At 46.1% G+C, this 15,334-nt stretch overlaps 1 protein-coding gene across 1 annotated transcript in view; it reads right to left on the bottom strand.

The window, feature by feature from the left end:
• LOC109717972 overlaps positions 1 to 9,493 on the bottom strand; it is a 28,316-nt gene extending 18,823 nt beyond the window's left edge. The window contains exons 1-2 of the mRNA XM_020243939.1: positions 9,350 to 9,493; positions 8,166 to 8,243 (exon numbers count right to left, since the gene is read on the bottom strand). Of these exons, the coding sequence (XP_020099528.1) occupies positions 8,166 to 8,243; positions 9,350 to 9,493 (222 nt within the window). The remainder of the gene's footprint in view (positions 1 to 8,165; positions 8,244 to 9,349) is intronic.

Below are 15,334 nucleotides of genomic sequence, written 5' to 3'. Positions count from 1 at the left end.
TAGTTGCATTTATAAAAATAAAGGGTTTACGGTTAGGATTAGGATTTAGGGTTTAGAAGTTTGTCACGCCTCGGGGGTCCCTCTTTGGATTTAAATGCCAATACGGAAGTGCTCAAATTTTTTCGTTTTTCTAAACCTTGGCCCCAGAGTGTGTTAGATCCACCACAAATACAGGAAATCCACTGTTCACACGGACAGAGTCTCCCCTGTATTTGCACGGCGTTGCACAAGTACAAGATACAAACACAACAGTATGAACATCCACATACATTTACCACATCACAATTTCGATTCATTCCAACACAGATAATCATAGATCCACATCTATCAGTTTAAAACACTTCCTACCCGGAAACTCATTTTGAAACACTTAGAGTCATGGAAACTAAGAAAACCCTTTTTAAAATCGTTTCCCATACGGAAACCTTTTCTTTAAAAAAACACGCTACCACGAGGGGTAGAAAACCATTTTCATAATCTCATATGAAAACCATAATTGCTTTATTAATTTCAGAAAACTACGTGAATCCAAATAAAGTAAATCCAACTGAACCATAACATGTCTATGTCATTTAATTATTTTGGGAAAGTAAGGTTAGAAACTAAACCAAACCAACTGGGTCGGAAGCTCTATCGACAACTAAATACGCGCCTCACGCAGTGTCCCAACTCGGACCAGCAATGTCACATGAAAGGAGGTGGGGGGTGAGAACATGTACACATGTCTCCCCTCCCAGTGTGTACCGCAAGCCGACGAAGGCGAGGAGTACTCACCGGCAGAAAGAGAGCATCAAAGTCATAAGTAGATATTACAAATACAGTAGCTATAACACCGGAAGAAAAGAGAACAGTAATAGAACATATAACTCCCGCTACTGTAAAGTATAACAGAATGCATACATGAATATCATAACTACAGCAGCAATGATGCAGGGGTAAACAACAGTATAGAGGAATATAACCAGCCGCTACTGTAATACAAAACAGAGTGTAAGTATGCATCAACTAGACATACGAGAAGTCCAAGATATACCAAATCCTTGTGGCCTGTCATGAAGACTTGGCCTAAGCTCGCCCATAGGTCTCAAGGATGGCAAATCAAGTACCACTCCGGAGGGAAACATCAACCCGCACCCAAAGTCGCTAACTCTGTCTAAGCGCGGCGTATATTAAGTCTAGGGGTGAAAACTCAGGGTGGCATATCCTGTCTATGACACCTCACCTCCCACTGAGCTGGCAACTGAAGTACCCGGGTTAGTAATCCTGTCTAAGACTCCTTCAGTGCCGTACAAGCTATAGTCAACTAATGCCAAAGCATATCAGGTATGAATATGAGTGTCACTAACTATAAAGTCGCCATTATTAAGGTTATCTACTAAAACATGTCATGGATGACTCAATCATCAGGAATGTCACTCTACTACTAGATAATGACCATATGAAATGGGGGTAACTGTTGAGTGACTAACTACAAAGTCAAGTTATGTAAGAATGCTCAATAGCCAACCTTCGACAACTAGCCAATAATCCTACCCCTCAGGGTATGTCGACCGTATAGGTCGTCAAGTAGTCGAACCGACCAAGTAGATCACAATAGCAGATACAATGAACCGACCGAATAGGTTGTAGAACGAGATACAAGAATCGACCGTCCAGGTCACCTCTAATACCCGTATCTAATTAATTTAAATTAGAATTTAAATATGTGGCCATGATTGTAGTTTTGTGATAAACCCGTTATTAAATATTTTTGATTTATTTGTACCGTCGGATTAAGTAGATTTGGTTGGATTTGATTTTCGGATTAATTATACTCTAATACTAGTTAGAGTAGGATTGAGATTTAGCCCTAATTAATCACCTATAAATAGGTAATTTAGGGAGGGTGTACGGCCAAAAATATTATAATAATAAATATTGTTGCCGGATTCTTTGTGCAAGCGTGGCCGCCGGTGGGAGCAAGATCCGACAATCGTGGGGGAGAGAAAAAGAACGAGAGCGAGGTGAGTCTCCAATAATTAGTTTTCTCATTTTTTTCTCTCTTCTCTTTCTTCTTCTATCTCCCAATCTTATCCTCTCTCCTCGTTGTACCACCGCCGCCGTCGCCGGAGTGGTCGTCGGCCACCTACGGGTGGGTTGGGGTGAACCCCCTATGGGGTAACCATGGTTGGCCATGAGAGGGGTATGAGAGAGCTTCTTTCTTTGAGTTGGGAAGAAGAAGAGAGGTGATGGGATTATTTTAGATCTGGCTAGACCCGGTTCACGGTGGACCACGTTAATTTTTGCATGATTTATTTTTATATTTAGGTTTCAATTTATCGTAACGATATTAGACGTAATTAAGTTGTTAATTAGAGTGTTTTGCCTCTATCGGTTGAATTATATTTAATCAGAAAAGCTTCTGGTGCACGTTGCTGATGCTGGATCGGGTGCAGCGAAATTTTGGTGCTTATAATGGCTTAAAAGATCAGCCAGGGACCAATCTGTAAATAGCAGTTTTGGTTTTGGGGGCTGATCTGTAAAAGAGGCATAACTTTTGTCCGTAAGGCGGAATTTTGCGATTCAAGCGCTATAAGACTCGTCTTGAAAATACGGATAAGATCGTGTGGTCTAATTATCCTGATTTAATGTATAATTTTTGCAGAATTTTTAATAGTTAAAGGGCTTGTTTGAAAATATATTTTATTTGGGTCTTTTCATCGTTGTAGGTGCTGAGACAACCATAAAACCTCAATCTTAGAACTTGACGAATTTGTGAGCACTAATAGCGGAAAGTAAATAGCTACTTTCTGCAAACGGTAGAAAATATGCGGATCCCAGTGGGTTCGGGACATAATTATTATCTGTTCTGTTTACTAATTGTTGATACATCCGAGTGGATTTTATAATTATTATTAACACACATGGTTTATTTATTTTGCACATTATTATTATCATGTTCTATTATTGGATATGATTGTTGCGGTCGGATTCCTCGGAGGAGAGGGATTTATCCGGTATGCGGTTTCCGAGGAGAAACAGCGCGTAATTGTAGCTCTCGCGGTTAGAGCGACGGAGTGGAGATGCTCTAAATTATGACCTTTGTGGTTTCAAATTTAAATTATCGTTATTCTTGAAGTAGATTTCTTGTTAAGCATTGCGCTTACTTTTGTTGTCTACTGTTTCAGGTACCGAGAGTCGGGGTGTGTGAGATAATTGGCCGGCGAGAACTCGTTAGATAGATTTTAAATTTTGGACATATGATTTATTTTGACATGAGATTGATTATATGGACATTTAGAAGTTATTGTTTAGTTTCGTTTTAATTAATAAATTATTTAGTTTTTAACTGAGATGGTGGCTTTGGATCAATTTAAGGTCTTCCGTTTTCGGAGGTTCTTTCTCTAAATTCATGGCCGGTTGTTGCGGTTCAGATCCAAGCAGTCGGATCTGGGGCGTGACATCACCGATCTCACATGGAATCATAAGCCTGCTCTACTCCTACTCATGATGCTAGAGATGTAAACAACCAAGTAGAGCATAAAAGGGATGACAAAGGTGCTAAGCTCAACAAAATACATATGCTGGGTAATAACAGGAAAAGAGAAGAAGATGTCACCGAGCGTGCACCACTGTACTGACTTCGGGTCGAAGTACCCACCTGTACGTACGTGGCACCTGTCTCCCGTCTGCGGAAGAACGTTAACTGGACCTACGAAGGGTCCACTGGGTTAGAATCCAAACCACGAATGAGAACCACTAGCTCACAATCCCCACTAGTAAACCCACAGGAATCGGTTTCCCAAAACCGATTGCCGTTACTCGCCGAAAGTCCCGAAAATTGCGTCGGGACTCCGCCAGGACCCACGAACTACCTCGGAACTCACCGACTCGTGCCACGAGTCACTCGCTGCCACAAAACACGATAATTGGTGCAACCTAGCAGCAAACATATATCCTCACATCGAAATGATTATCGTCATATTATCGTTCCGATCCGGGTTCCCAGAAGTGTCAATTTCGATACCAGAACCCACCGTCGGAAGAATTCCGAATTAAAACTGCGTTTCGTCGGCAGATTTCGCCGAAAAATGCACCGAAAATCGACATTCAATTTCCGAAAAGGCCTGGGGCATTGGACAACCAGTCTAGAGGTCACCCGATGCTCGCACACACTACCAACAGTAACCACGAAAAGTAAAATTGCATATAAGCCCCTGTGACTACATAAAATCATATCATTTTATGTGATTTTCAGGGTTTTACGGCCCGACAGCTCAAACCGAGGAATTTTGAGCATAGCCGAGACTCCCGCTGACATGTATCGACGTGTTGGAGGCCGTGCTCATGCTTCGGAGCATGGCCCACCACTGTGGAAAGTGTGGGAGCGACGTGAACATTCAGCGAACAGCGCGCACTCGGGAAAAATTGCGCAGAAAACGCAACTTCGGGAACCATTGATCCATAGTGAGGTGAGCACTATGATCAGCATTGACCAGCGATCACCGTGCTCACCTCCGGAGGCATCGGGACAGCCTTGGATCGCCGAAAAGGCATGCATAACCCAGAATAGCAACCAAAAGTGTCATGCCCCGAGCCCGCCAATTTGGTCGGTTCGGGCCCGTACACAGACGCCGAACGAACAGAACCTCCTCTATTCGCCCAAGGCTCAACAACAACAACAACAAACATGTATAAAGAAATGCCCAGAAAAAATTTCAATATACATGGCTTGCACGAGGGCAAGCAACACAAGCACAAGTGAAAGTAAACTAACTAAACCATTCATATATTGTATCTTGATTACTTTAAATCAAATACAAAGCTTACATAATTATTACATTCATTCTTCCAATATATACATTGCCATCTCTCAAATGAATAATTTAAATTTGCTTTCATCAACTATAAACAGATGAAATAAATAAGATACAACTATACTCAATGGATATCCACTATCTATGGAACACTGTCCATACCATGATCCTCGATCACCCCGCGCGAGCTAGAACCTGCATGGTTAGTGGGGTGAGAACTACTGAAAGTTTCCAGTGGGTTCGGCTGCCGATCTCGCTGACTCACCCACTAGGTTTATTCAGGCATATGTAGGTAAAGAAAGGAACAGATAGTAACCAACTATAACCTGTTACTACTACAATGCTTGTACAAAACTGAAAGGAACAGTATACAACACATGAATGCATGCTACTAATAACCATTACCCAATCAATCTGGTTAACCATTTGGTTAACAATAACTCACCAACCAAATCCCTAATATCGGGGAGACGCAAGCTATCGCCCGACGGGATCGTCTACTGGGGAGAATTCCACTGCCAACCCAGTTGATGACCACTCCGGAGCTCATTGCCGAAGGAGGAGTGACCTTCCTCGAGCATTAGACTAATGTGAGTATGATCTGATCCTCCTTTAGAGGATACACTGACAATGCCACACTTTAACTAGCTCTTTATGCTAGATTGACATATCCAACTCTAGATGTTAATTAGTTCATCTAGTCCTAATGCCACACATTTTACCAGTTCATTGACTTTGTTTAACATTCACAAGGGACTCAGCCCAAACCCCGCGCTCACGTGTCTATACACCGTAGGTCTTCCTATATGTCAACCTAGCCAATGGTTCAGTTCATTTATTTTCAAAACAACCTGTGAATGGTGTCGTGGTTGTAACTTTGCTCTGATACCACTTTAATCTGTCACGCCCCGGGGTCCTTTTTAGTTCCAAATCACAGCGGAAAGGTTTAGAATTTTTTTTAAAAAAAATCTGATCTCCAGGGTATGCCAGATCCGCCACAAATACAGGGAGTCCATTGTGCACACGAACAGAGTCTCCACTGTATTTGCACGGCGTCGCACAAGTACAAGAGTACAAACAGGATACAACCACTACCACTGAACATACAAATAACCATACATTCATATATCCATACACCATTCACCACAGGTTCATATACAGAGATTTGAATATAAATCCACAACTATCAGTTGAAATGTTTCCTACCCGAAAACTTATTTTGAAATACTAAGTTATGAAAGCCACGAGAAAACCTTTTCAAAATCATTTTCCACACGGAAACCCTTTTCATTAAAAACACGCTACCACGAGGGGTAGAAACCATTTCCAGTTTACAAAACCATAAATCTTTTATTACGAAATCCCGATTATTCAAAAGTAATAACAAAACTGAACCATATAGACGTCTATGTTATAACAACAGAAATAACGAAGGTAACAACTAAACAAAACAAACCGGGTCGGAAGCTCTATTGACCGGTACGAACGTGTCTCACGTCTCGTCTCACCCCTCATCGCCCGCAATACCTGAAAAATGATGGGGGAGGTGAGAACATGTAAACATGTCTCCCCTCCCAGTGGGTACCGCAAGCCGACGAAGGCGAGGAGTACTCACCGGATCAGGAAGAGATAAATAGCAGTATGGGTAAGTGAAATAGAGTAGCAACGATAATGAACAACTGAGATATATATATATAAAAGAACAACTACCGCTACTGTAACGAAGAACTGAAAGCATACAAGGATATCAAAACTATAGTAGCAAAACAACTATAAAGAAAGAACTGTAAATATACATGCAACAACCGCTACTATAGCTATATGCGTCAACCAGACGAGAAGTCCAAATATACCGAATCTGAAACCAAAGTTCTGTTGGTCTGCACCGCAAACCTCAAGCCTGTGCCCTGGAGGTCCGCACCACAAACCTCCTGACAGTACCACTGCTACTTTACCATGCATATAACCCCTCTTGGGCTCACGGGTTGACACCTGCAACTACTTTTTCGAAAAAGAACAGCCTCTTGCAGTGGTCAAACCGCTGGTGTTCGTGAAATGCGTACGAGTCTAGGGCGATCAATGCTGATATGCTCAAAGGCCAACCGTCGGCAACCAACCGACAATCCTGCCCTACAGGGCTCACCGACCATATAGGTCATCAACTGTAAGGAAGCACAAGAACCGACCACCCCAGGTCAATTAGGATGGAGCAACTCAACATCCTCCCAAAAGTACGCAAGTACTGATCAATAGGTCAACTAAAATATATATGCAAGAATCGATCAACAAGTCACCTGAGTGTATAGTCCAGAACTATCGCCAGTCACTAGCCGACAATCCTACCCCTCAGGGTACACCGACCTCAAAGGTCATCAAATAACAAGAAACGACAAGAGTCACGAACTGGCTGACTAGGTCACAAACTTGTCAAATAGTGGATATGAGCAAACTATAATCATCCATCGGCAACTATCCGACAATCCCACCCCTCAAAGTATACCGACCTCAAAGGTCATCGAACGATAGGAGCCATGGAACTGACCGAATAAGTCACAGATACGAGATACAAGAACCGACCAACCAGGTCACTGATACAAAGTACGAGAACCGACCAACTAGGGCATCAGATACTGAATGCAACAACCGACCAACTAGGTCAACATCTATCACAAGTAGATAGAACTACTCTACTACTACTCAGGATACTAATCGTGCAAACAGCGAGTAGAGTAAAGGTGCAAGGCTCAATATACTATACTACGCAATAGTAATAATAGGAGAATAGGGATAGAAGGATATCATCGAGCGTGCACCACTGTACCGACTTCGGACCGAAGTACCCACCTGTACGAATGTCGTGCCTGTCTCCTGACTGCGAAAGAACGTCAACTGGACCTAAGTAGGGTCCACCGGGTTAGTGTCTAACCAACAAATAATCAACACTGAAATCACAACCCCACAAACAATCTCACGGAGATCGGTTTTCCAAAACCGACTACCGTAACTCGCTGGAAGTCCCGAAAATCGCACCGGGACTCCGTCGGGACCCACTAACTATCCCGGAATGCACCGACTCATGCTACGAGTCACCCGCTGCCACAAAACGCATCAAATTGGATGTCTTGGCAGCAAACACAAGAATACACAACCAAACAACTATCGTCGGATAATTGTTTGGATCCGGGTTCCCGGAAGTGTCAATTTCCACACCGAAATCCACCGTCGCTCACCCGTCATTTCCAAACCCTCGAAATGACGCGAGTGACCAGCCAACAAGGCTCAGCGACTACACAATTCATCACGAAGCACCGTAGGAAGAATTCCGAACCAAACCCGCGTTCCGTCGGCGGATTTTGCCGACAAACGCACCAGAAAAGCATTTTCGATCTCCGCAAAGGCCTGGGACCTTGGACAATCAGTCCAGAGGTTACTCGCTGTCCTCACACGCTGCCAACAGCAACCACACTTAGCACAAATGCACAAAAACCCTCCCGATTACACGAATTCGCATTATTTCATGCGATTTTCGGGATTTTATGGCCCGACAGTGCAAACCGATGCTCATTCAATCAAACCGGGACACCCGCTGACAGGTCTCGGCATGCCGGAGGCGGTGCTCACCTTTCGAAGCAGTTTCGGCCACTGTGGGAAGTGTGGGAGCGACTCAAAGTTCAGCAAACATTACGCACTGAAACTAAAACGCCTCTAACTCACTCATCCGGAGCTGGTTGACCCTAATTGAGGTGAGCACTGTGATCAGCAACAACATCATTCTTATTTAGATATCAATGTCACTTCATCTCAGATTTTATCCCCAACTACTACTCATAATATATATATACATATATATACATATATATACATATATATATATACATACATATAAGAAGCGATAATGCGGTCGACCGCTTTCCCCCTACACGACGTTCCGCTAATTCAACCCATTGCGGTCCCAAAAGGGTCAGTGCTGCAACATTTTGCTGCCGGTCACTTAACATTATGCTGAGTGATATCCCGCTTAAGCTCGAGCCATGGGCCCCTAGGAGATCTCAGCTGGACGTCCGTACGTTCGAAGTTTTCTCTCGATCTAAGGAAGGTTAGGCTAGATTACCTTCTAAGATTAGGTTAGTTAAATCGAGTTTTCCGGGATTTTAGTTTTACGGGTTCTAGTTGGGATTTTAGTGTAAGATCCCAAAGTAGAGTTTCTTTGGAAGTTTTTAGTTTAGATCTCCTTTTCTAGAACGATGATTGGAAAATCTCCGAAGTTAGGTTCGAGTTTTAGGAGTTTGAAGTTCCTAGAAGGGGGTTAGTTCGAAGTTTAGGTTCCAGGTTCGAAGTAAGTACCACCTCTTACGTGATTTTCGTGTTTCTTCCCTAATTTGGAGATTTTGGGTTCATCTTTCCTCTAGTTTAGTTTCACCCTACCCTTTCTTCCCAAGGGATGGAGAGGGGGACGAGCTAGTCGAGTTTTCTTCGGGATCTCCCGCACCCCACGATTATATATCTCGGTGTTAACGTTTTTGTGAGGATGTCAAGTTTGACGAGCTTTAGACAGTGACGCATGGCCATGTGCCCGGGCGCATGGTCATGTGGAGGGTGCTTTTGCGGTTTGGGCTCGGAGCCCAACCGAGTTTTGACGGACACATGGCCATGTGGTAGCCGGGGCATGGCCATGTCGGTAGTTGGGACATGGCCATGTCGATAGTTGGGACATGGCCATGTGCCGGACGACTTCCGATGGGCTCTCGACTGTTTTTTAAGCTGAAAAGCCCAAAAACACGATTCGAAATTTGGAGTGAAGAGCCCTAAGCTTGGTATCCAGCCTTGTGACAGATACTGGGAGGTATTTCACACCTTTTCGAGTCTTGTGGTTAGTTTGTGAGCATGGAGCGTTAAACGTTTCCAGATGACACAATGTAAGTGGGGAGGATTTTTCCTCAAAGCAGGCACTTTGAGTTTTTCATTTCATGGAGTTCGGAGGTAGACTTTTTCTACCCCTATCGTGAGGGCATCACGCGAGAGGTTGAGGGTTCACCGGAGCGCGAGCAGCACCAACGAGGTTTCGTGGAAGTGCATCCTTTAGAGTGCCAAGGCGTTAGAGAAGTGGAGCGCTCGGTTTTATGAGTTTCCAACGAGGAGTTTCGAGTTTAGTAGGGAGTCGAGGTTTCCATACCGCAGGTTGTGCACTCGGCCTAGTACCTACATGAAGGCTTCCTGGTTATGTACTTTCTGTAACATATGCGGGCTATCCAAGCCCCCATTGCGTTCAGCTATACGATGGCCCGGATGTGCGAGGTTTTAGAGTATGCCAGGTTACTTTGTCCCCGAGTAGAATGGGGCTTAAAGCTTAGAGAACTAGGGAGATCAGCCGTTCTGGAAGTTCTTTTGTAACAGTGGTTGAACCTTGAGGTTCAGAGCGGCAGCAGCCAGCCGCATCGAGGAGACAGATGAGACACGGCAGTTTTCAGCGAGGGCTCGTTAAGCTTGAAACAGGAGTCGAAGGACCTCGTGTAGTTCCGGGTTTCGGTTAGAGAGCAGATGAAGTGAGGTTATTTCACCGCTAGATGTGAAGGCAGGTATTTCACGGAGCTTACCACGGTAGAACTACGAACGAACTATTGATAACAATATTCGTTTGAGGCGGTATCCATCTACGACGCTGGTAGGAGGGACTTTCAGATAGTGTGTATGAGCCTCGTATAGGAGATTTCAGACATACCACGCGAGGCTGACGGGTCGTGAGACTCGCACCTTTCGTCACGATTTTAGGTCAGCTCACGGATCCCGCAGGACATCTGAGGAGGTTTTCACTCTGTGTTTAGCCCACAGAGCTAGACTATGTTAGCTGCACCCGTGAGGCACTTCAGCGTGTTAGAGTAGTTCCATATGAACACGCTCGAAGAGGGGTCAGGTTCATCATACTTATCCATACTTCACGCGGCTGAAGCAGTTGGATAGGTGCTAGTGGGTTTATCGTAGTACGGGCCGGACTCTCACCCCGTTAGGTCAGTGCTTTAGGTACCACTAGAAGAGGGTGAAGGTGTGCCCTTATCCGTTTGAAACTTCAAAAAGACGGCCTTGAGCTACGAGTCGGAAATGAACAACCGTTCAATCTGTTGCTCGATGTTTGAGCGGTTGCAGGAAAAAGTAGGGTCCAGTGGTTATTTTGTTTAAATTTAGGAATATGTAGAACCACGGAGGGCCTACATATCGCATCCCGCGAGCCACGCGAAGAACTTCTTATAGGAGAAATTAAGGGCTTAGGCGGCCATGTGTTTAGGCAGGTGCCTTTGTGTAGTTAGGAACCAGTAGGTGTTTCTTTAGCGGCCACGTTGGTAGTTGGTAAAATGGAAATTAGAAAACGTTGAGGTGTAGTCTTCGAACGAAAAGAAATTAAGCTAGGTTTTCACATCCAACGTGGTGGTTGCAGTAGTTAGAGTTTCCGCACAGTCCTCAGTGGTGGAGGTTGAGGTTGGCGAAGTAGACGAGCTAGTTGACGCCAACTCATTGTTGTACGTAGCAATTCAAAAGGCAACTAAAGGTTGAATCGCGTAGTCGGTGGTGTAATCGGAACGGACCTACCATCTCTTAGCAGTTTAGTATTAGAAACTCGTCGAGGTTGGTAGACGCGACAGAGTTCAAGTTGAGGAAGACTCATTTATTCATAAAGTTTGAGAACACTAGGCACATGTGAAGTGTGGCGAATGGTATTTTTATCACCGCGATATTGAAGTTACACTTCTGATGCCGGCGGTTGAGGTTTAGTACGCAGCCCATCAAGAAAAGTATAAGGAAATCAACCGCGCTTCTTATGCGTTAGTAAAACGGTAGGACGTAGTTGTGTGTTGGGTTAGGTAATTCACTTCGTAGTGATATTTGGTGTATGGGACGAGGTCGGTAGCCGTCCCAATCCTAGCCCCGCCAGTAGTTAGAAACGAAGTTGAGAACTTTCGAAGAGAGCGTACGTAGTAAGGCTTATTTGAACTGCGGAAATACGCACTCGGAGCACTCCCCTAATCTATTGAATCGTTTGGGGAACTGTTTAGAGGCCATCATCGGCCGGTTAGGTTCCTTTGAGGCTTAGAGGCACTGCGAGCAGCCAGAGCCGGTTAGGGACTATCGGAGTTAGAAGAACCCTAGGTGGCGTTATGGACTAAGGCTTTAGTCTACGGGTTCTTTTCGATGGAGAGCTTCGGTTTTAAGTGTGAAAAAGTCGAAGCGTATTTCGAGTAAAAAAGCTTTATGAACTTCATGTTCGGAGTTTACGAGGAGCACTAGACGTAGTGAAGCCCTTATTTGGTTTTACAGCAGCTATTTGTGGTACTGCTTGGACAGATCTATACCGAATTTTTGTGCCAAGTAATCTAGGTATTTTCGACGGCCCCGTAATCATTCGGGTTTGCCGTATTAGCACTTGAGTATTACAGGTATGGCACAAGACTTTCGGCAGAAGCTATATAGGAGCCCAAACTAGAAATTGACCACCATAGGGCTGACGTTTAGCTAGAACCTTATGTGTGTGCTAGGGACTTCGACTAGTTTGTTCAGCAGCTGAGAGCCGTTACCTATGAATAAGAACTAGCACTGAAATAATTCAAATGCTATCAGGTGTGTATCCGCATCGCTAGGCAGAAAGAAGAACTGCTTGTTTTGACCGCGAGGAGTTCCGTTTTGCGAGTCAGCTTACTTCGGAAATAGGTCTTCTAGGACATCGACACGGGAGTCGAGGAAGTCGAGGCGGCCACGGTAGGATATCCCGCGAAAGCTCTAACCTCATCAAGGTCCCTACTCTAGATGGTGTTTGAGCTAGAGGGATAGCCCACCGTACGGGCCATCGAGTCAACCTTTGTGCAGTGTTTTGAAGGCATGGTGGCCCTATAGGAGTTAGGATCCCCATAGTGGGAGCGGGGAGTTGTGTTGTGATCGGTTCATCCGATGTGTTGGAGACGACTAGCTAGTCGACGGATCGAGCTCTGCTCGACTAGCAGTAGCGTTTTTCGCTTGAGACCGTAGGAGATTTATAGTGGAGTTGAACGGGGCCAAGAGATTTTCATTGGCACGCTAAGAACGTTAGTTAGCACCGTATTATGAATCAATTGGTTAGGTACAGATTCTGGTGTAGTTTAAGGGGGGTCGAACGCGTTCCGATCGTTCAGGTGTCCGTATTGGGTTAGAGGATGGGCTTATCTCGTTGATCCCGTTATAAGAGATTATAGGTTTCTCACCAGCCCCTGTTGATGTGCAGGGCCTACGTTGTTCCTTTCGTATCCCTACGGTACGTTGAGCCGTTTGTCGGCTAGATACTTACTTACACTACGTGGCTATAGTTTATTACGTGCTTGAGATTATGGTAGTTCATTTTACTATGTACGCTGGTGTAGGAGCCAACGACGGCGGAGGAGCCAGACTCGCCGTATGTATGCGGGTGGGCCCCGGACAGCTCTTAGGAGCGAGACCGCGACCTGCTCACCGGCGGGTCCGACCATGACGCGACTACCTCAGGGGACCGACCACCGACCATCTCGGCCACGGCTACGTCAGCTACCACGGCCACTGTTAGAGGAGCCCGTGAGTCAGGCTTTCACCGGAAGGACCGGTGTGTTCATCGTGGACGGAGGGGCGACACCTGTGACGCCACCTCACACTGCTGGTGGCGTCTAGTGCGTGAGCCCTCCAGCTGCAGTTAGTCCTGGAGGAGCGACGCGACGGCCCGGCGCGGGTGCGACGAGCGAGGATCCCACAAAGCCGCCGGAGGATCTCACGCAGACCGAGCGTGGGAGGCGGCGTCCGGAGAACCGGAATGGGGACAGGTTCGGGAGAGCGGCGAGGACATAGAGACGGCGCGGCGAGAGGTGCTACTCGCGCACTAGGTGGTGGGGGGCCATCCAAACCTCCAATCTCCTAACGTTCTTGGCCTTCTAGCTGCCAGCGTTGGGGGTGAGCTTCTACGCCCGGAACAGGAGCAGCAGGGCGTACTGCTTTCCGTGCGTCACTTCTTCGGCTCTTTTGAGGGAGAGCATGAGCCGGTGTCACGCTAGAGGGACGTCGTTCAACGCGTCTAGGACGAGGTAGAAGGAGAACTGCGATCAGCCCTTCATCATGCGGTCATCTTCGAGGAACTAGAAGAAGGTACATTATCGGCGGTTCAGCCACGACCCCAAGAGGATTTCTAGGTTGGTGGTCGCTATCCGGAGCGGCAGGTCTACCACTCACCGCTCGGTTTGAGCTAGAGAGAAGAGGTGCTTCCACAGCACCTTCTCGAAGAGGTATACGTAGTTGGTGAAAAGGTGCTAGGTCACCAGCTGGAAGAGCGGCAGCTTCTAGGCCCCTGGCGTGGAGGACTTGAGCAACTCCGCGAGGTAGTCAGCCAGGGCGAGGCGCGGGAGTTGGTTGTGCCCCTTTTGTCGAGGTTAGCCCCCACGGACTTGTCCACCGCGGCGGTTTCGGAGGAGGACGCCGCGCCGGTGCCCGCGGCGTGCGCTGCTTGACCCGCATCCCCTGCCGAGAGAGCCGCGCTGCAGGTGTTGACCACGACCGCTACCTCTCCGGACCCAAAGGGACCTTCGACGGCGGACGACGTCTTCTTCCAGGAGGTCCGCGAAGTAGGCGCGGAGGACAGCCGCGCGGTGTAGTAGGACGACAACCCGGCGGCGGCGGACGACTCGGTGCTATAGTCATTCTCAGCGTTCGACCGAGGAGTTGAGTGCCTGGAGCGGCCTAGGCTTCCATCGTCTCCAGAGCTGGAAGAGGTTCAAACGGTGTAATAGGCGAGGTCGTCTAACTCTCGCACATTAGCCGTAGCAGTGATGTTGTAGTATTCTCGCGTTCAATCATTTTGGGTGTGATAGCGTAGGGGCGAGTTTATCTGTTATGGCTTTAGTAAGCTTTCATTCTTTAATAAGAAGTGGTGATTGAGGGCTACAATGCAACAGCCGGCGGTTGTATTGGGATGCGCTTCAATCTTCGATATGTGAAGTTAAATTGAGGTGAAAGATCTCAATAGTTTCTATGGGTTAGTTCTATGAAAGCGAATGTTCAGCTTATCTGGAGCAGAGAGTGCTCGGATAAAAGATATCAGGTTGACCGGATTCCAAACGATCCAGGTGATTCTGAGTTGGGTTTCGAGACTATGGTTAAATTAGACAGTGCGGGGCCCCGGGTCGCCTTCGGGCGGGCCGCGCACAGGTCTGGGCGGTATGCAGATTTTGTATATTCCACAGATTTTGTTTTGCTATATTTTCTATTATTTCCTCTTGTTGATCTTCATAGTCTCGTTTTATGTTGTAGATCTTAGATTCGTTACACTTCTCATCTCTCGATCTTAGTGATTTATTTGGTACTTCATTATGTAGGTTTTTAGGTTCATGTTCTTGATTTTCTCATGTATCCACCAGAGATATGTACCATTGTATTTAGAGAGCGAGAGGGTTTTATGTTTCTCTCCCTTGGTGGATTCTCGTCTTTCATTTAGGAACGATAGATCGATCGCTAGGGGAACGGCGCCAGGGCATGGAAGCGGCCAGGTCTCCCGAGATTTT

The sequence above is a fragment of the Ananas comosus genome, linkage group 12 (genome assembly GCF_001540865.1).
Source record: "Ananas comosus cultivar F153 linkage group 12, ASM154086v1, whole genome shotgun sequence".
NCBI lineage: Eukaryota > Viridiplantae > Streptophyta > Magnoliopsida > Poales > Bromeliaceae > Ananas > Ananas comosus.
Note: the sequence above shows the minus strand (reverse complement) of the source record. Positions and strands in the feature narration are given on the sequence as shown.